The sequence below is a fragment of the Muscardinus avellanarius genome, assembly GCF_963383645.1.
Source record: "Muscardinus avellanarius genome assembly, chromosome: 1".
NCBI classification, from domain to species: domain Eukaryota; kingdom Metazoa; phylum Chordata; class Mammalia; order Rodentia; family Gliridae; genus Muscardinus; species Muscardinus avellanarius.
The window spans coordinates 68,368,293-68,389,008 of record NC_137786.1 but is presented as its reverse complement, the minus strand read 5'-3'; the positions used below and the strand labels follow the sequence as shown (position 1 = coordinate 68,389,008).

The following is a 20,716-nucleotide window of genomic DNA, read 5'->3' as shown; positions in this document are numbered from 1 at the left end:
CAATCTACTGACATATCATTTATCTGGAAGACTCTGGTATGTTAAAAATGAACTAGAAATTAAGTTTTCTTCCTTGCTCTATTTGTTTGAAAATGGAACCTATAGCAAAAGTGAATGTGCTGTGCTGAAAAGAGCATTTAAAAAATAATATCCATTGTTTGTCACTCTCACGGTGTGCCAGGGTTGACAGTAGGGAGGTGGATGACTCAGGCCAACAAGGATGAGGAAGGGCATGCCTTTTAGCAGTCAAGGCACTTTGTTAGGGCTTCTTTGGGGAAGGGGAGTTTTTCTGTACATAATACAAGTTAGCATCTAATTTAAAGACCTTTTTTTGTGGTAATGGGAAGGAACCCAGGGGCATTCTACCTCTGAGCTATACCTTCAGCCTGATTTTTTAATTCATTATTTTGAAACAGGGTCCCACTGAGCTACAGAGGACCTCACTAAGTAGCTGAGGCTGTCCATGAACTGCAATCCTCCCTTCTCAGCCTCCCAAATGCTGTGATTACAAGTGTGCACCACTGCGCCCGACTGAGACCTTTTCTTTAATTCATCTGTTTTCTTTCCCTTGCCAGAACCTATACTTTGGCCGGCCTGCCTGCCTGCCTGCCTTCCTGCCTGCCTTCTTCCCTCCCTCCCTCTTCCCTCCCTCCCTCCTTCCCTCCCTCTCTTTCTTCCTTCTCGCCTTCTTCTTACATTTTTGTTATTTGATATGAAGAGAGGAATAATTTTTTTATTGGTGCATTGTAGTCATACATCTTAATGGGGTACAAGATGGTAGAGGCACACATGCACACATCACTCATTTAGCCCTTCCCCAAATCTGACCCCATTTCCTCCCCTCTCCCTCCTTCCTTCTCATGTTTGGCTTAGTTATTGACTTTGGTATGTTTGTGAATGTACATCATGTACATTAGGGATTTTCTCTCTTTCTCCCTCCCATCACCCTCAGGTCTCCTTATTTGCTTACCTATGTTTTCTCTTTCTTTATCTAGAGTTCCTTCTATGCCCCCCCCTTTTTTTTCTAGTTTCCATATATTAAAGAGAGCATTTTATTTTTGAGAATAACACTTTATGAACAAACATGGCTTACTTGGGACTCTTTTCAAATTTATTTATATACTAATATCTTTATTTGTTACCTTTCTTTTTAAATGAAGGATTTCCAGGTATGTTATCAGACTTAATTCACTAATCTGAATACATGGTGAATCACTTGTTTGCCATTTCATGGATACAATTCCTCTTGATTTTACCTGCCTGCCCTGATTCAGCGTTCAAACATGATCATAAGACCCCATTCTCTCTGTTCTCCTACATTAGGTTCCACTTGGACAACTAAGTACAAGCCACCAATTCTAGAAATTTTAATAAATTTTCAGCAATGAATTAACGAGACATTCTTTGTTCTGGTTCAGGAAGGAGATTGAGAAGAGTTAAGGGAAACAGGTCATTTCATCTTTCAAAGATAAAACTCTGTGGAAGGAAGCTTCTTGGAGCTCATTAGGAGCACAAACCTCCCTACCTGCATGGAAGAATGGGGGAGCAACAGGAATTTCAATTGCTTTTTCATGAAATCTGACCCAGAGTTGAACAAAGAGAATTGTAAAGCTTTTGCATATGCCATTTTTAGGGGGGAAACATCAATCTTTTCCCTTCTCCTCTGGTGTTGCTTGAATAAAAAAGAATTATTGAAACCGAACTTGTTCAGGTTTGTATAAATCAAGATGTCAACAAATACAAGCACTAGTCTAGTTTCAACAAGAAACTGTAGTTTACAGAATAAAACTAACCCTTCCCCACGCCCCTTCTAAGCTCTACAAAGAACACATTGTTTATTCTAGTGTAAAAACATCATGTAAAGAAGTTCTCTGTCAGGTATTCTATTTTTATTCAGTTGTTTCATAACTCAATTATAATGTTCCCTTCCACCTAATAGTTAGTATAGACATAGTAATAAGGCTTGAAACCCTCTTCTTTCCCCGCGTGTGTCAGTTATATTTGCACGCTGTTCTGGGGAGCGGGCTGTGCCTGTGGAGGTGAGCCGGCTGCTCTGGCAGCTTGCCCCTGCTCAGGAGCTGAGGGTCAGCTCTCAGAGACAGGCCCAGCCAGGGGCCTGAGCAGGGACCTCATGCCATCTGGATCAATCCAGACACAAGGAAAGATGTCAGCAAGAGGCGCTCAAATGACTCCTCGCTAGCTTCTCCAGGAACACAGTATTTCCTCCAGTTCCACGATGGGGACGATTTTACACCCAGCACCAGTAACTTCACGCACAAATACAGAGTTCTGTATTTGGTTTTGTTTCACTTTAATAGAAACAAAATCTAGGTTTCTGTGATTGCTTATCACCTTTCGAATGCCCCTTTTTTTGTGTGAGGAACTTCTAACAGGTTGAATCAAGCCCCTCCAAATCACCTTCTTAGCCTGTCTTTCAGCAAGGGTACCAATATGTGACCGAGACCCGGCCAACTGACCCTGGTACCTCACAGGATCCATCTTCTGCTAAAGATGGCATTGGAGGCTTCTGGCTTTGAGGGGCAGTGAGGGTCAAGGTTCCCATATCCATTCTCTCGTGTCCAGTGTTAGCGTTAGCAGAGCACTCTTTGTGATGGATGGAAAGGCCACAGAGGTCTTCCCACTACAATTGTGATGGATACAGTTGCAAGACTAAGATATTCTTTACAAGTAGAAAAAGTTGTAGATGTCTAATGCCATTGTTCATTAAACATATACACTCTGAATATCAAAGGAACTTGATGTGTTAGAATTCTTTAAAGTTATTAAGGTAGTAACTGTTAAGCACATTATTTTTCATAGGCAAGAGTGTAGCTTGTGATAAATAGACTCAAAGCCCAAAGTGTTGGCTGGACATGGTAGCACATGCCTGTAATCCCAATATTTGGGAGGGTGAGACAGGAGGGTCACAGGTTTGAGGCCAGACTCAACAACTTAGTGAATCCCTCTGTAACTTAGTGAGACTCTGTTTCAAAATAAAAAATTTAAAAAGGGCTGGGAGTATAGCTCAGAGGTAGAATGTCTCTGGATTCAATTTCTAGTCCCAAAAAAGAAAAAGAAACCAACTCAAACCAAAATGTTTGTAGAAAACTGGCCTGGCATAGTTACCCTAGAGATTTTTTGAGAAGCACATGTAAGTTTATATTTAGCATGGATATTATAGTTTACTCATTTCTCAGATCTCTTCTTTTTCTTTCTTACTTTCTTCTTTTCAACTATGTTATAGCACTAATCTGATGGCAGGTGGACAGGAATGTCGAACTCAAGTTGGGAGGGAAAAGAATTACAACGGGAACTATGGAAAATCTCCTAGTGTTATAGAAGAGTAGGAAATTTCAGCCAAAATAGTGAGAAGAAGAAAAAATTTTAGAAAGTAAATCTTGCTTTATTATTTCCTAATAATTTGCATATTATTAAAATGATATTAAAATGCCAAGAATGGATCAACTTGTTTTAAAAATGTAACTGATTATTGACCCATGGTAATGGAGCATGAACACTCTTGACATTATGAAAATAATTCTTAGGCCCAGGATTTTTTTTTTCATTTTCTTAAAAAAATTTTTTTATTGATGCACTGTAGTCATACATCTTAATGGAGTACAAGATGGTAGAGGCACACATTCACACATCACTCATTTAGTGTCTGTGTTGATGAGGCAGAGAAGATTGTGGTGGTACTGCTGCAGTGACCGCCATAGCCAGCCCTTTCAGGCCATCTTCATTCTTGGACGTGGGTATCTTGCCCTGTCCAAGAGGCTCATTTCTTTGTTCCTAGTGGGCTAACTGCTTTTTGGGGGGTGGGGTGTAGGCCCAGGATTTGAAGATATACTTGCAGAAGATTAGGGCTCTTCTTTAAAAGACTATCAGAAGTGTCACTTTTGGAGAGAAAAAACATTATAAAATGTTTTCTCAGCCCAAATGATACACTACAGCTGTATTATTGCAACCTTACAAATTCATGGGATCTAAATCAATGCGTTTTAACCATACAGATAAATTTTGAGGGATGAGGAATGTATGAATTCAGAACATAGCACCAAGTTATGGGAATCACAATAAAAAATCTTTGCTATTTTCTAACTCTGCCATGATGTTTCAAAAGACCAGTATTCTAAACTTGGGTCAGCCATTCTTTCTTTACTCATTTCACTGGTTTTTAAAATAATCTCCTCTTCCATCCTGTACCTTGTGTCATTGTTTTGAAGATAGCATTTCTATACTGAATTCTGTTCAATTATTAGTGATTTGAACAGAGAATTAAATTGTCTTAGGAAAGGCCTCTTCGGCAAGGCTCTGACTGACTGGATAAATAAAGGAAGTCACTGTTTTCTCCTGTGGTTCCCGAGTGCCCTGTATCTCTTTCTAACACCCCTTCAAGTTCTGTGAACCTGTATGGTAGCGTAGTACGTTTGCTAATTCTGTCATTTCCACTGTATATTCAGAAAGGTAGGAGGACAATATCCTCATGCTGATGATAATTTTTTTCTGCTTTTCTTCTTGTAATGCCCACTGGTATCTTATTATTAGTAAATGATTTTAAACTCAATGTTGAATTCTTTTCTCAACACAATTCTATGTTTCTATAATTCTAAAATAGCGCTTCTAAGTATAGGAGATATAGCCATCTGGCTGGAGCAGTCTAGATATAATTCTAGCAGGGCCAGGAATACAGACTGGTTCTATCTTTGAGCTCCATCCCAGCAGGGGTGTACAGATGTGGGAGACACAGAAACCCCCTTTCAAGGAAGAGCCTGCTACTTACCGGGGGGAGTGTCAGAGTCCTTAGGACAGTCTCAGCTGCTCAGAACCATCCTTCCACAGACCACGCCCTCTCTAGGGCAGCTTGCACAGGAAGAATGAAACTTGGAGATACACAGATTAGGTCATTGTGGAGAGATACAGGGATACAGGACGCTCTGATGAACTATTTTTATTTTTATTTTAAGCTGGGGATTGTTTTTTGTTTTTGTTTTGTTTTGTTTTGTTTTGAGGTACCAGGGATGGAACTCAGGTGCATTCTACCTCTGAGCTACACCCCCAGCCCTATTTTTTGTTAGTATTTTTTTAAATTGTGAAACAGGGTCTCACTGAGTTGCAAAGGGCCTCACTAAGTATCTGAGGCTGTCCATGAACCACGATCCTCGGTCTTGGCCTCCCAAATGCTGGGATTACAAGTGTGCACCACCACACACAGCTTAAACTGGGGATTGAACTCAAGAGTATTGTACCGCTGAGCTACACCTCAGCATTTTCAATTTAGTATAATTTGTTTCTAGTTTTGAAACAAGGTCTCACTAAGTTGCTGAGTCTCACTAAATTGTTGAGGCTGGCCTCCAACCTGTGACCCTCCTGTCTGAGCCTCCCAAGTATAGGTTTGTGGAGGGATTACAGGTTTGTGCCTCTACACCCAGCTTCTCCTTTGCCAGGCTGGTTGAGTCTTTGTCAGGCCGGCATTGCTATTGACTTCCTTCTCTGCCCACTCCTACTTCTTCTACTTTCCTTTCACAGGGTTGATCCCTAATAAGCATCTTGTATTCCAAATTCATCCAGACTCTGCTCCCAGACGATCTAAACTGAAACTGAGCCAAGAAGCGCAGGATCTGGAAGCTTTTCCAGTCAAGGTCTGAATGATAGAAGCTGGAATTTGGAAATATTTCAAAGAAGATTTTCAAAATATATTATTGACTCTTTCAATTTTTAAAATATTTTTTCTTTCATTTGGGTACTCTTAAATTCTGTTTTTGTGTCTTCAGGGTTTGTTTGGGAGAAGAACTATAGGAAGCTCAGCATACATTAGAAATAGAACAGAGTAAAATGTTGATTTCCTCATCAACACTTAGTAACTCCATTGTTGTTATAAAAATGTAGGGCTGGGCATGATGGTGCATACCAGTAGTTCTAGTATTTGAGAGGCTGAAACAGAAAGGTTGCAGATTCAAGGCCAGGCCCTTTGCAACTAAGTGGGATCCTGTTTAAAAAAAAAAAAAAAAAAAAAAGGTCTGGAGGTACACTCAGAGCTAGAATGCCCATTGGTTAAATTCCCAGTACCAGCACCACAAAAAAGGTACTCTGAACTTAGTTCTGTCACATGAAATTATTTATAGTTAAATGATATATATATACAATTACAATGTAAGGAGTAAACTCCCTACGTCTGTGTAAAAACCCATGGGTCTTTAATATAAATCTTGTAAGAAAGTGGTCAAATAGTTCACCGTTGCCCAGTCCTTTGAAATGGACCACAGTAGTCCTTGCGTCTCCTTTTTCTCCTTCTCCAGAACACGTAGTCTTTTCTTTTCCATGCCTTACTGCTCCTATCTTGTGTTCCCTTGGATCCTTGTGATATCCCCTCTGCTAGCTTCCTGCCTCCCTCTCTCTCTTCCTCACACAACTTTTACAGTGATCTTTTCTAAACTGCAAGTCTGATCACCACTTTCTGCTGCTTAGAATCTTCTGTGGTCCCCCATGACTCAAGGATTTAGAATCCAAAGTCTTTTCATGGTCCTCAGGGGGAACTCTTTGTGAATCCCTCTTTCTTTCCTCTCCAGCTTCATCTCCACAACTATCCCTGGATCGCTTCATTTCAGGCCCCTTTTCTACAGATTCTAGGAGATGCATGGTCTCTCTTTCCATCTTGCTTTTGTATATGCACTCCTTTTGTTGGGATGTCCTTCCCTGCCTTTATTATTTTTCTGTTAAGTTTCTTCAGGGCTCTGCTAAGCATCAGACAAGCTCTTGGAGGAGGTCTTCCTCCGTGGCCAGAGCACCCACTGCCACTAGCACTTCCATGGAACTTGTAAGGCTATACTAGGCATAGAAGGTGCTGCAGCCCCCTCTAGACCATGAGCTCCTCAAAGACAGAAACTTTATATGCCCCCAGCACTCAGTGTGATACCCAGCTCATGATAGATGTTCAGTAAACTTCTCTGCCTTTCTCTAAACTTCGTCATGATAGCTACTATTTCCTGTAGATTTTTTAATCCTTTCCACTGCTTGGCAAAGCACTGTGTTGCTCTGTACTGTCCATTGTAAGGGTTCAAAGAAGATTTGTTGAGTAAATGACTATATTGCTGTTATATTTCCACTCTACCACCAATAAATGCTTAAAAGATTCTAACTGCCAGAGCAGCTTAGGAAAACATTTGAAGTATTGGCTGACCAGAAGTTTCTGAAGATGTTCACTCTGGAGCAGTTATGAAGTACAAACTAATAGTATTCATGGAAGAGCAACTTTGCCTGTTTGCCTAGACTGTTTGTGCTATTAGTTACACAAATGAGTATTTTCATTATTCCTGTGGGAGAAAGGAATTGCTTGATGACAGTCTCGAAGTGTATCAAGTATATTCAGGCTGACTAGGAGGAAGATGATGAGCAGTTTTCCCCATTGCCACAGCTTATTTGATGAGGACAAGTATCACTAGTTAAATATTCTAATCTTTAAGAAGCTGAGTGTGGTGGTGCACACTGTAATCTCTGTCCTTGGGAGAGTGAGACAAGAGGATCACAAGTTCTTGACCAGCCTCAGCAATGTAGTAAGGGCTTCCACAAATTAGTGAGACCCTGTTTCTAAAAAATAAATAAATAATATAGAGCTGGGAGTTTAGCTTAGGGGTGGAATGCCCCATGGGTTCCATCCCCAGTAACACACACACACACACACACACACACACACACACACACACAAATAAATAATAAATACAAATAAAATAAAATAGAGAACGTCATCACTGGAATCCAGGAACACTGTGAAAATCTATTCTTTGCACATGTGACTAGATGACGTCACAATTTCCACATTCATCCTTGAATCTGTGAAACTGAAAATGATGTCATTACAGTGACCAACTGCTACCAATAAGAAACTTTGAATCTGGCATTACTTCACCATTCACTGCATTCAAGAAAGCATTAGTGGGTCCATGCTAGGGGTATAGGACACCTGGAGCACTGTTGTATCCTTGTGCTTCTGTCTCAATGGGTAACAAGATACCAGGAAAGTTAAGTTCTAGTAAAAGGTAATTTATAAATATAGATTATAGGCTATAAGAACAAAGAATGGCTTCCATAGGGGCTGGAATTGGAGGGAGTGAGGAAGGCTACTTAAGGCATGAGAAATTGCATGTACAGCTTGCTACAGTACACACAGATGTACCAATTATGTTTGTGTGTGGGTATAGACTCTATGGGTTATACACCAGCTCTACCAAGGAAGAAAATATTTGTACATATTTACTAAGCAATCTGTGCTAAGCCCTGTACGTGACATTTTCTAATTTAGTCTTCATAACAGTCCCAATATATAGGTAGTAACATCAGCTCAATTTGTAGTTAATAAGGCACAGAAAGCTTAAGTAACTTGCCTAAGACCACACAGCTAGTAACTAATGGAGCAGGGAATACAAATTCAAGTTGTTGGACTTCAGTAGGACTAAATTTTAATTTCAGGTACAAAATGAATTAGGAATTGTGATGCTTGAAAGCAGAGAAAAGTCTTCCTCTATAATGGAGTTCCCCAAATGAAGCCCAGCTTGGAGATATACTATGAATAGGCTAAGTGTGTGTGTGTGTGTGTGTGTGTGTGTGTGTGTGTGTGTGTGTGTGTTTCTGAGAATTAAACCCAGGGGCATTCTGTCTCTAAGCTATACACTCAGCTCTATTTTATCTTTTTATTTTGAAACTAGGTCTCACCAAGGTGTGGAGAGCTTCTCCAAATTTCTAAGGCTGTCCTTGAACCTGTGATCTTTCTGTCTCAGCCTCTCAAGTACTGGAATTATAAGCATGTGCTACCATGCCCAAATGAATAGGCCATTTCCCAGGAGTACATGCTCTAGGGGCCACGACAGACATGCATAAGTAACTATAATCTACAAAGCCTACCTAGATACCGTTGGGTCAAACTGGATAAAAGTCTGAGGAGAGAGGAATTTATCCCATGAGCAATAGGGAGGCAAGAGGGTTTCTGAGCAGGAGAGTGACATGATGAAAGCTTATTACCCAAGCCTAATCTGCTGACTTTGTGCTCCTGTGGCCTTACTGTCAAGCAACATTAAGGCTCTTGGAACTCCAAGCAAGTTAGGTCTCTGGTGATAGAAAAGAGGAGGAAATGTTTTTCTCTCTCGTGTCCTGCTCACCAAAATTCTGCCAAATTGGTTTAAATACTGGAACAATAAATTGGAATCGGAGCAGAAGTCTAAAATCTAAATGTATGCTGATACTTTCTGTCCAATTGCTTTTGTTCTTAAGAATGCAAAGAACCCCGGGCTGCAGGGGTGGGGGTGGAGTAAAGGGCTAGAAAGATTGTATGTTATCATCTGAAAGATAAGTATAAGGTCACTTGTGTGTGATAATTTAAGAAGTATCCATTCAGTCAATCATCCAATGAATATTTGCTTATTGGATGCGACCGAGTGCATGGTATTGTTCTATGTGTTGGAAAGAAAGGATACAGTCCAAGAAGAACAATAAGACTTCTGCCTCCATGGAGTGTCTGAATTAACAGGTTAGGCAGATGACGAACATTTTATAAAGTGATATGCAGAGCAGCAGGAGGGATGACTGAGGACGAGGCAGTATGTACCCTAGAAAGGCCTCTCAGGGAAAATGTTTCTATGGAATTAACATTCCAGAAGACCGGAATAAGGGGGCAAATACAACCATGCAGGGAGCAGAGGAAGAGCATTTCAGGCCCAGGAAACAGCAAGGGTGAAGGCAGGCCCCAAGGCTGGAAGTTATCCAAAGAGGCTGCTGGGACGCTGCGCTCTTGCCTTTAACCACATTCAACGTGTGTTGAGAAGCACATTTGAAATAATTCCTCTTCAAATACTAAGCCAGTGAAATAGTTCAACAGTTAACAATTTGCTGGTTCTTCTTCTTATTAACTTAGTTCTTACTATCCAATTAAAATTTTCTATCTGCAAAAAAAAAAAAAAGTTTAAAAAAATAACTGAGGTGTAAACTGCCAAATAACAAAAAAGAAATAAAAGTCACTGATAATAAGAAGTCAAAAATACAGATGAAGGATTTTGGAAGATCACCTTGGGGAGGGTGCTGATGGTGAGGGTTGGAAATGAAAGGCTGAAAATCATGTACTATTTATTAATTTAATAAATCTGTCTTGATGTCAATGTAATCGAATGTTGCCACAAAATAATGGTCTCCTGCTGCTACATAAATGTTGAGGCCAAGCTCTGATGTTTATTTCCAAGACAGGAGACATTGATCCTTCACTAATAGGATATTATAAGTTTATTTCTATTATGCTAAGTAACCAAAGTTGATTTCATTGTTTGATTTGATGGATGCTGGTGCTGTCTCACAGTTGAGATTGGTCTGGGGCTAGGAGGCCAAGAGGATGAATTTTTTTTCCCTAATTAGGCATCCTTGAAATTCATTCTACTCTAAAATCAATAAAAGAAAACTTTGGGAGACACAGACTCTGGAATCTTTATTCAGATGCCCCAGGGATTGGGACTACTTGGCACAAGATCATTTTCTCTTGAGACCAAAACTACCCTGGAGCCAGACAGTGAGTAAGTTGGATGGGACCACACCGAATTGGAAAGGCAACAGGAAGTGTGATGAGAGGGAAAAGACAGCTACAACAATAGAAGGGGGAAGCAGAGCCAGAAAAACAAGAGAAGAAGGAAAAGTAACAGCGAACTATGAAAGCCCAGGAGGAAAGGAAAACCACACAGAAAGACAAAACAACACAGCAAAACCCCCAACGGGAACGGCAGTGTGCTGACGCAGGTTCAGGGGACCATTCTGTGTCCATTTCCAGGGGAAGAGGAATTATTTACAGGGATGCGATGAACAGAGGGTGCTGCCCAGCTTTCCCTTTTCCAAGCAGAATGTGAATAAAACAAAGGTCATTGTTTTGGGGTTTTATATACCGCAGATCACAGGGCCACATAGATCTGGAAAATAAGATCAACTGAAATAGGAACCAACAAGCTGAAGACTGTAGAGAAGGCACAAACTGTCCAATTAAGTAGAAGTAAGGAGAATACTTACTACCTGTTTTAAACGTTGCAAGGGAAATAGACACACCAAATAATTTCTCCTTGTGAAATCATATAGTAAACCTAAGTACACTATAAAATATATTGTAATATATGATATGTAGAGTGTAATAATAGTATTACACTAGTCAAAACCAGAGAAAAGTATGCAACTCATAAAGTGCAGGCTCCAATGAAGCAAAGTATGTCTTGGCATTTCTGATTTTGCCCAACCAAAGGGCTGAGGCATAAGAGCTGAATTCATTGCTGCCCACCATACTTAAGCAGTATCCCTCAAGCCCTGCTCTATGGCCCTGCTTGTATTGAATCTAACCTGAATCCACAGAGCAGTTTGCCCTTCTAGAATCATAGAACATGAAGGAGTAAATGTTAAAGGGCATGGGTGTTTGGAAGGATCTCTTCCAAGTATCAGAATCTTGACAGGCCATAATGAGATAGGCTGGCTGGGTAGAAATCTGTCACTTACTAGTATGTGAGCCAGAAAAAAACCTGAAAAATAATACCTACCCCAAAGGACTGCTGGAATCATTGAATGAGATACCCTCTACAGAGCGCTTACTGCCAGGCACATCATGAGTGCTTGAGAGACATCAGTGATAATATGTAAGAAATCTGCATCATGGGATGCAAGAACTGAAATTCTGGCATGGTTGACATATATGATGCTGCCAGCCAGTTTTGACTTACAAAAATAGAGATTTTGTACCTTTTCTGATGTAGTATGTTCCCACTAGACTTTTCTATTCTTTTCATGTTGTGTCCTTTTGCCCAGGGCTAAGAGAAAGGAGAAAAAAAAAAAAAAAAAAGGAAGGGGGAAGAGAGAAGGACAGACAGTAGAAGGAACAGGGAGGTAGGGGGTTATGTGATCAAGTCATCTGAGGCAATGTTTGTCCAGTGGGAGCTGAGATGATGAAATGTAGTCTGTCCCCTACCATGTCATAACCCTTTGATAGCTCGCTAGTAGGTCTTTAGAAATCTCTGAGACATAGATGTGGCATATGTTTCCTTGTTCCATAAATGGTAAATGCTTCTTCTTGTGTGTGCACATGAGAGGGGGATACTAGGGCTCAAACCCAGTGGCATTCTACCTCTGAGCTACACTCCAAGTCATTTTTATTTTTGTTTTGCAACAGGGCCTCCTTAGGTTGCTGGAAGTCTTGCTACTTCGCTGAGGCTGTTCTGGAACTTGCGATCTTCCTGTATCAGCCTCTCAAGTATTGCAATTATAGGTATGGGCTACCAAGCCTGCCTAAATGCTTCTATAAAATAAAGGAAACACTCAAACTATAAAACACAACCATCCCCATCCCCAAAAAAGACAAGAGTCAAGATAAGAACAAAGGAAGTGATACAGGAAAGGTTGGGTTACAGGGAAACCTCTTGCAGAGTTAGTAGGGAAAGTGCTTAGACCTGAGTTCTTCCTTGATCACATTTCTCCCCAGATGACCCACCTCCATCACCACAGTGTGCTCTTTTGTCTGCTTCCCCTCTGGAAAGTGGAACAGGCTGTAAAGCCAGGGCAAAGGGATATGGTGTTCTTGAAGCCTCTAACCTCTGGGCACCTCAGTATCAAACAGTACTATAAAAGAATACCTCGGAGGTCAAAACCCTTTACAAAAACTGTCCTTTACCCAGAGAGTAGCAACAAGGTAAACCCTAAGTAGCATTGCTTATAGCATTCCACTGCTATAGGCAATGTTTGAGGTTCTTGTCAAAGAACTAAAAGTTCCAGGAGAGCAAGAGTAAGGAGGGTGGGAGGTAAGCACCCAGTGACAGTAGTGGACTCTAGATTGAAATGTAACCTCTCTTAACGTCCTTATTCTGGGCTCCCCAGACCACAGACAGCAGGCTCCTAGAAGCTGGGTCCTAGAAAATAGGTCTGGGGATGTAGCTCAGGGGTAGAATACACGTGTGAGGCTTTGAGTATAATCCCCAGTACTGAAAAGAAAAAAGAAAAAAAAATTGGCCCAAGGAAAAAGATCTAAGTTCAGAAAGTTGTTGACAATGAGATTATTTTTTAATCTGATGAATAATCTGATTTATATGTCATATCTAATGGTATGCGGTGATCCTCATCAGTGGTAATAACCACCACAGAATTGGTATAGATTCCCAGGAATTTACTATAACTGCAACACATAGGATGCATAGACCAATTGGTTACAAAAGTTTTTTGAGCATCCCAAACCAAAATATTTATACTGCCTTCTCTGTCTTTGGCAAGTATATGTGACCGTGGTAAGATTGTTTCTACTTTATAGTTTATGATTGGCAATGGCAATTTTTAGCTGTTATGTTAGAGATTTTATTTGGCATAATATTTTTAACCCCTTATTCTTAAACTACATCCAAGTAAATAAAATGTGATAGTGGCATAATTTGTCATCTTCCTTTCCTGCCACACTTGGTAAAGAGGATTCAGTTCTGTTGGAAAATTATGAAAAGCAAATGTAGTAGGTTTTTCTCCCCCACTCTGTTTCCATTTCCAACAGAAGGAAATGACACTGCTTGGAATGTTGCACAGCCTCTCTCTTGAGACTGGGGCTTTTGTTAGCTCCAAGTGCAAAGATACTGTATTGGCATAACCTTACTAGGTGAAAAACCATTGTAAAGATTTAGGAATGCACTAAAAAAATATAGCAATACTGTTAAATCAAGTGCACTCTTTGGCACGCTTTCTATTACATAACTCTCAACATTTAATGACAAAACTCCAGCTAGTGAACATCACAACATTTGGAATTTGTTTTGCAAAATGTGCTAAAGTGTATGAAATTGCCCACATAGGTAGCCCTGGTTTTACCATTTTCCTTTATCTTCAGCTTGTGATACAGCTCTTTGTGTCAGAATTATTTTATCTTGTTACTAAACTTTAGATTCTTGATGGTGCTAAAAAAGACTAAGCACTCCAGAGTTGAAACTGTTGAAACCAATAGGTCTGCAGGTTGTTTTTCCTAACCCACTGGTAAGTGTTTATGAATATGTAAGTTGGGATTTTAAAAATCCAGGGCAATAGGTTAAGTAAACAGTCATTGCCTCAGATTAACTGATGTTAAACCAATAACAGTGTGTCAAATAATGTTAATTGGAAGCTCCGTTTCGTTTATTATTTGGGTATAAGCGACTAAATTGCACAGTCTTATAGTTGCAATAACTATTCCTTCCATTACTTTGGTCCGTGGCATTTGAGCAATTAGTGAATCCAACCACACTGGTGTGTTCTGCCTGAGAGTGAGGTTTCATAAGGTAGTTTGAGTGACAAACATCTCAGAGCTTGCTCACATTCCTCCCTGAAAGAGTCACTTCTGAGAGAAAGAGGTGTGGCTTCGTGGTCTGGGAACAGGACTGTCAGCCAGGAACACACAGTTCTCCTCCTAGAACTATTTGTGTTTTCCCGATGGGTCCAATCATGCTAACAAATCTTTCAAGGACTCAGTTTACCCAGTTTAGATAATAGGTTATCAAACTCTAATTAACAAGGGCATATTGAGTAGCACTGAGTGACTAGTTGTTAATGATTTGACATGAAAAGTGATATGGATGCAACTGAGTTATTTTTATAATGTTATTGGTTTTATTAAATAGATAAATAACAGTTTTGTCCTTTGAAAAAATCATTCCCAAAAAGAAATCTAATTTCTTTCTAATTTCTGTGTTTACATAGTTTATTTGTATTTTTAAGCATTTTCTATTCTAAATGGTTTTCTTTTTTACAGTTAACATGCTAAGTGTTCTACCTGATGCAAATAATTAAATTCATGATTAGCTTCCATTTAAATATAAAGAAGTAGTCTCTTTGTTCTATACAACACAGGGAAATCTTTTCTAAGGATCCATATACTGTAAGAATGGAGACATTATTAACCTTAATGTTTTAGAGAAAAAAAAAGGATAAAAAATGTATAGTCCATCTAGGGTTCAAGTAGGGCAGTATAATAAACTGCTTGTTTTTAAATGATGAAGACTTCCAAGAATAAGATGCAAGTTCCAGAAAGAGAAAATAGTGCATACATGCCCAAACAAAATGGTGATGTTCAGAGGGAGGGGGTGGGGAAAGAGGTAAAAACTGGATAATTGTGATCTGCATCTGAAAAAATAAAGTTTAATAAGATTAACCTGGAATGCAAAGGCTACATTCTGGTAGCTTAGCTGCCCAGTGTTCCGCTAACCAAAATTTAGTCCCCCAAATTAACTAACCTCTTAGGGGGTTAAAAAAAGAACCCTCTGAAATACATTGTGATTCTTTATATTAGGAAGTTTTAAATTTTCAATCTTTTCTAAAAAAAAAAAAACTCTGAAAATACATTGTGATCCTTTATATTAGGAAGTTTTAAATTTTCAATCTTTTCCTCCTTTTGAAAAAATCAAAACAAACAAAACAATGGATCTTCAATTCTGTGTCTGGGATCTCAAATTTGGCTCTGAATATGTGTTTCAAATCTCATTAATTACAATATTGGTCCCAGGAGGTACAGTTGCTGATGCAAAGAACACTCTTTGTACTCAAAATAATTTGAACAAGGGCAAAGAAGCATTTTATTTACATGTGTAAACATTAGGAAAATAGAACAAAAATGGTTCAGGTAGCTGCTGAGATATTTTAATGATAATTGATTTGATCACTTAAGCTTTAAGATTACCATGCACAGGTTACATATACATATAAAAACCCTATTTTCACTTTGTATATGTTGGATGATAACATTCTTATAAAGGTAACTCTGACATTAACTTGGCAAGTTCTGAACTAAGACCTTTTAGCATTTTATTCTTCCCAGACACTAAGAACAAATTGTTCTGAATTTCATACCCCGCTGTGCAGATCAGATCTATAATTTATTTATTTTTAAATATCAGAAAATATGCCATCACCTCTAAGACTTTCTTATGCAACAAATCTTGGTAAAAACCAATCAAATGAATAAATTACAGCTGTAGACAGCAAACAGCTTCTCCTGCTTTCTTTCATTTTCCTTTCTCTTTAGGAAATAGCAAATTAAACCATGGCTCCTTGTGGTCTTGTACTATAAGAAAACATATGGTTACACATTTTTATCCTATGAACAAATTTGTTGGCATGGTGGCAGAAAACAAAGTCCACTATTAAGACGTCTTAGAGCGTTAAAAGAGGAGGATAAACTCTGATGTTAAGCACTGGCTATCTTTACATGGATGCTGAAGGGTAAAGTAAGCCACCCTGGTTACAATTAACCATTTGAGATGGACAAAGTATACAGGTACCTGAACCCCTTTGCAAGGTTTTTGACTCATTCTACAAACAAACACCAACAAAAACAAACCCTAAGGCAATTCTAAAGTGTCATGACTGACATCCACAGAGAAGAGAATCCCAACACCAGTGTAAGGATAATAACTATTTTGGTATTTTTTTTAACAGTACCAAGCCCACTTTTTCTTTTTAATGGAAATCTTCCCTTTTTATGTGTGGATGGGAGAGTAGCAGATAACTGCCAGGGGTCTCTCCTTGACAGTATTCTCTGAGCAGCACCTTCTAAGGAGTATCCATTGCATTTATGGAGCCTTGAGATGTAAAATTAAAATAATAAAAAATAAAAAATTCTGGGTTAAAACTAATGGATGAAGATCATTGAACAACAAATTACATATTAACTTTCAAAGTGGTTAAATGTGGCAACCGTATACACATGTGAGCATTTTGAGTACAAGTTCATCAAAAGTGAGAGGCTTCCTGGCTCAGCCTGGCTCCTTTCAACTCTTCAGAGACCATGAATGCAATGCCCCAACCACCTAATTATTGGAGGCCATTAGAAACAGAAGGGAAAATTTTGGCGTTAGAAATGGCAAATTACTTCTCTTGGATATTAATCTCGAGATAACTTTCTCAACTTCTTTATACTTTTGTTAGCTTGTTTTTGTTTTTAATGAGTCCTTATTTTTCTCATTTTTAGTCACAATGTCTGTCCTCTTATTTTTATCTTCTTTTGCTGTAGCATTCTTTGGCTTCTTCATTTAATCCTGTATCATCTATTTTTCTTTCTTTTTACACTTTACTATTTTATCCCCCCCCCCCCCCCGCCCCCTTAACACCAGGATCGCAGGTCCTTTCTCTTCACTCCCCCCCAGTCTTTATGTTTGGTTGTCAACCCCTTTCTTGATTTTCTACTTCTCATTTTTACTAACTGCCCTTCCTTAACCTTCTGTTGATGTTTTATTTCTATCCCTTCCTACCAGTGTCCACCAAACCCCATTTCTTTCCATTCCATCTATCTCTGTATCTCCATATGCATTTTTATGATCCTAGGACTAGAGCCTTAAGGCTCCGTGTGAAATAGGAAGATACCTTTCTTCATTTGAATGCTATTTCCTCTCCCTTCGCATAGACATTCCTTCTCTATCCTTTTCTGATGTTTCTTGTCCCACTCCAACTCCCTTCCGCTGTCACCTCCCATTTGAAGCTCATCTCTTTTTTTCTAACCCCCTTTGCACCCTGTCTGATTTTACACCCAAGGATCTCCAACAAAATAAAGGATGGAGTTAGATCAGAAACCAGGTTGTGTGCGTTTCAGAAACTTTGGTACATTTACTGAAGTGGGAATAGGGATTTGGATCCAGAAAGATTCTCCGGCGGCCTTTTAGCCCGCAGAGCTTCCACACCTGGGAGCCCGCGGGGCCTATTCTGATGGCCGAGGAGGTCTTTCCAGGCCTTCTCTGGCCTTTTCCAGTCCAGGGGCCGGGACCAAACCTCGGCATCACCCCTCCAAGCCGCTCTACCCGGCCGGGTGCGGACGCCGGCGCCCTTTCCCGCGCAGACCGGCGGGGCGTGCGGCGTGCCCCGCGTGGCGGGCTCGGGTGCGGGCCCCGGGGCGGTCGGGGCCCGGGGCGGCGCGCGGACCTCCCCGCCGGCGGGCGCTCCCGGGGCCAGGGCGCGGCCGAGGGCGGGCGGCTCAGCCGGAGGTCGAGGGGCCGGGGCCGGGAGCCGGCCGGGCGGCCCGTCCACCGCGGGCAGCGGGGCGAGGCTCGCGGGGCCCCGGCTCTGTCTGTGCACGCGGCGGGCGCCCCGGAGTCTGGGGCCGCCGGGCTCCGGCTCCGCCGGCTCCTGCCAGAGACTCCAGGCCGCACTTTCCCCTCCTCCCGGCGCCTTCTCTCCAGTGAGGAGCTGAGCGCGGGCGGCGCGGAGGGAGGCGCGGCGGCGCAGGGAACAGCCAGTTGTTTAAAATCCTTCTAGAGCAGTTTCTAATTCCCCCCTTGCGCCCGGGTTCGGAGGGGGAGGGAGGAAGGAGAGCGGGAGGAGGGAGGAGAGCGGCGAGGGAAGGAGGGAGGGAGGGAGCCGGCGAGGGAGGGAGGGAGGGAGGGAGGGAGGGAGGAGACTGCCGCTCAGGCCGAGCCGCCGCCGCGCGCCTCGGCAGGCCGGAGGGAGGGGGAGGCCTGTCAGTCTCGCGCGTTGCCAGGGCGAAGGGGGCGGAGCCTTGGCGTGGGGCGGCCAATAGTGGGGGTGGCTGCGTGGGTCGCCATGGGGACGGGGCTGTTCCCGGGGAGGCTGTGATGGGTTGACAGGTGCGTGACAGTGGGAGCTGCTCTCGGCACAAGCATGTACGGCAAAGGCAAGAGTAACAGCAGCGCCGTCCCGTCCGACAGCCAGGCCCGGGAGAAGTAAGTGTCTCCGCTTCTCACCCACCTCCGCCCGCGCCCGCGCGCACACTCACGCACGCACTCGCACACTCGGGGAGACACAGACACAGACCCTCGCCGGGGAGCGCGGGGGTGGGCCGGGGGGAGGGGTGCGGCGGGGGCGCGCGGCGGGGCCGGCGGCGCGGGGCGGGGGCCGCGGGGGCCGCGGGCGGCGGGCGGGGGCGGGGGCGGCGGGGCCGGGGGCGGCGGCGCTGCGGACGGCGGGGATGGAAACTTGTTTGGGTGACTGAGGGAAATAACCCGCGGGTTCGCCTCCTCGCAAAGTAACTTTGGCGCGGGGGTCCGGGGCGGCGGGGGCCGCGGGGGTCGGGGCCGGGGTCGGGGCCGGGCGCGGGCCGGCGGAGGGCGTGGGCCGGGCGGTGGGCGTCGGGGCCGCGGGCGGAGGGCGGGCGGCCGCGGCCGGCGATCGCGCGCTGGGGCCGGGGGCGCTGAAGTTTGGGAGTCCGGGGAGGACCGAGTTCCCGGGGAGAAAAAGTGCGGGGCGGCGCGGGACCGCGGAGGGGCTGCGCCCGCCCTCGGGCCGCGCTCGGCGGCGGCGGCTGCAGAACTTTTCGGCGCCCGGCGGGCTGGGGCTGGGCTCGGCGGGCGGGTCGGGCCGCGGGCGGGGGGCGCGGGCCCGGCGGGGGGGCGCTCGGCGCGGCGGGAGGGGCCGCGGCCCCCCAGGGCCTGCGCGGCGGGAGGGCGCGAGGTGCTGGGTGGGGGGGATACAGGTGTTAAGTTCGGGGAGCCCCAGGGGGATGCGGAGGTAGGAGCCCCCGGCCCGGGGTGCCACCGTCGCGGCACACTGCGAAGCACGGTTGTTTGCTGCAGTTCTTGTGTACTTGTAACGGTGATTTGGTTGTTGCTAAAAATGAGAGCGAAGAGTGACTGTGACCATTGAGGAGGAAACCCCTGTTTTCAGTGCAAGGAATCGGACTGATTCCCAGGAACCACCTTGACTCCCAGGGTCAGGCTCCTCCTTGCCGTTCAGTGCACTGGATCTTCCGGAGGGGGTTCAGCTGGGCAAAGTCTGAGAGCATCTCTCAGAGGTACTTTGGGTACCTTGCGCACCGAAATAGCTGCGTAAATAAAAGCCGATTGTACAGACAGAAGACTGTTTCCCTCCCTGCTCTAGGCAGTTAGTTTTCCCCTGAAAGTTTCTCCTGCCCTAGGGATGGGAACATTTCCTAATCTTTATGTTGGCAGCAACACACACAATTCCCCTAGGATTTAGGGGTGGCAGGCCTTGATGTAGCAAAACAAAACAAAACAAAAATTAACAGAGATGCTGTTTTTCTTCAGACATATTTTCTGAGGAGCTACATTCAGGTCTTGTTGCTATGACCAGGAATATATAAAAGACAGTATTATCTCCTGGTTAAGAAACAGCGGTTATCGAAATTGAAGTTTTGAAATACAGACTAATTTGTGCGCATCACATTTGGTTGCAATAGATCTACTAAAAGTATCTCAATGAGGATGTTTTGAAGATTATAGAATATTTGGATTTCACATTACGGGGGGGGGTGAAAACATTGAAATATGTTGGAACATAATATTTATTTTGGGGTGACTGAATTTGAGAATCAAAATAATTTTGTACTTTAGCGGGACTCCCAGGAATGGGTGAACTTTGGCTGAATCTAGTAGTATCTGTATCTTGATGACTTTGTAAACCTTTTCCTTTTTTTAGTTTTTGAGATAATAACAAGGAAGTTGGACCTGGTGTGTCTGTGATCCTTTCTAACTCTAATTCTGTGGTTCTGTCATGAAAACAAATTACCACTTTTTCTGTCATAGCTTCCAAACTGAATACAAAGTAACATTCACTCCTTGAGCAAAGTGATGAGGGTTCTGCTAGATGGTGCTGTTTGATTTAAATATATTTCTTCCATTCATTACAATTGGCAGCAGGAATTCTTGACTGGCTTGCCTTATGAACTAAATATAGGTGAAGAGGCCAGTTTTGGAGAATTGACAATTACTGTTCTGGGTTAATTGTTTTTGCATTAATTTCTAGGTGA

The 20,716-nt window shown here is 42.8% G+C and overlaps 1 protein-coding gene across 23 annotated transcripts in view; it reads left to right on the top strand.

Annotated features, from left to right (window-relative positions):
• Positions 1–18,612: 18,612 nt before the first annotated feature.
• The window catches only part of SSBP2 (single stranded DNA binding protein 2), a gene marked incomplete at both ends in the record, with an annotated part of 297,446 nt that continues 295,342 nt past the window's right edge, over positions 18,613–20,716 (top strand). For all 23 annotated transcript variants that reach the window (XM_080717342.1, XM_080717335.1, XM_080717337.1 and 20 more), the window contains one exon: positions 18,613–18,674. In XM_080717342.1, coding sequence (XP_080573468.1) covers positions 18,613–18,674 — 62 coding nt within the window. The remainder of the gene's footprint in view (positions 18,675–20,716) is intronic.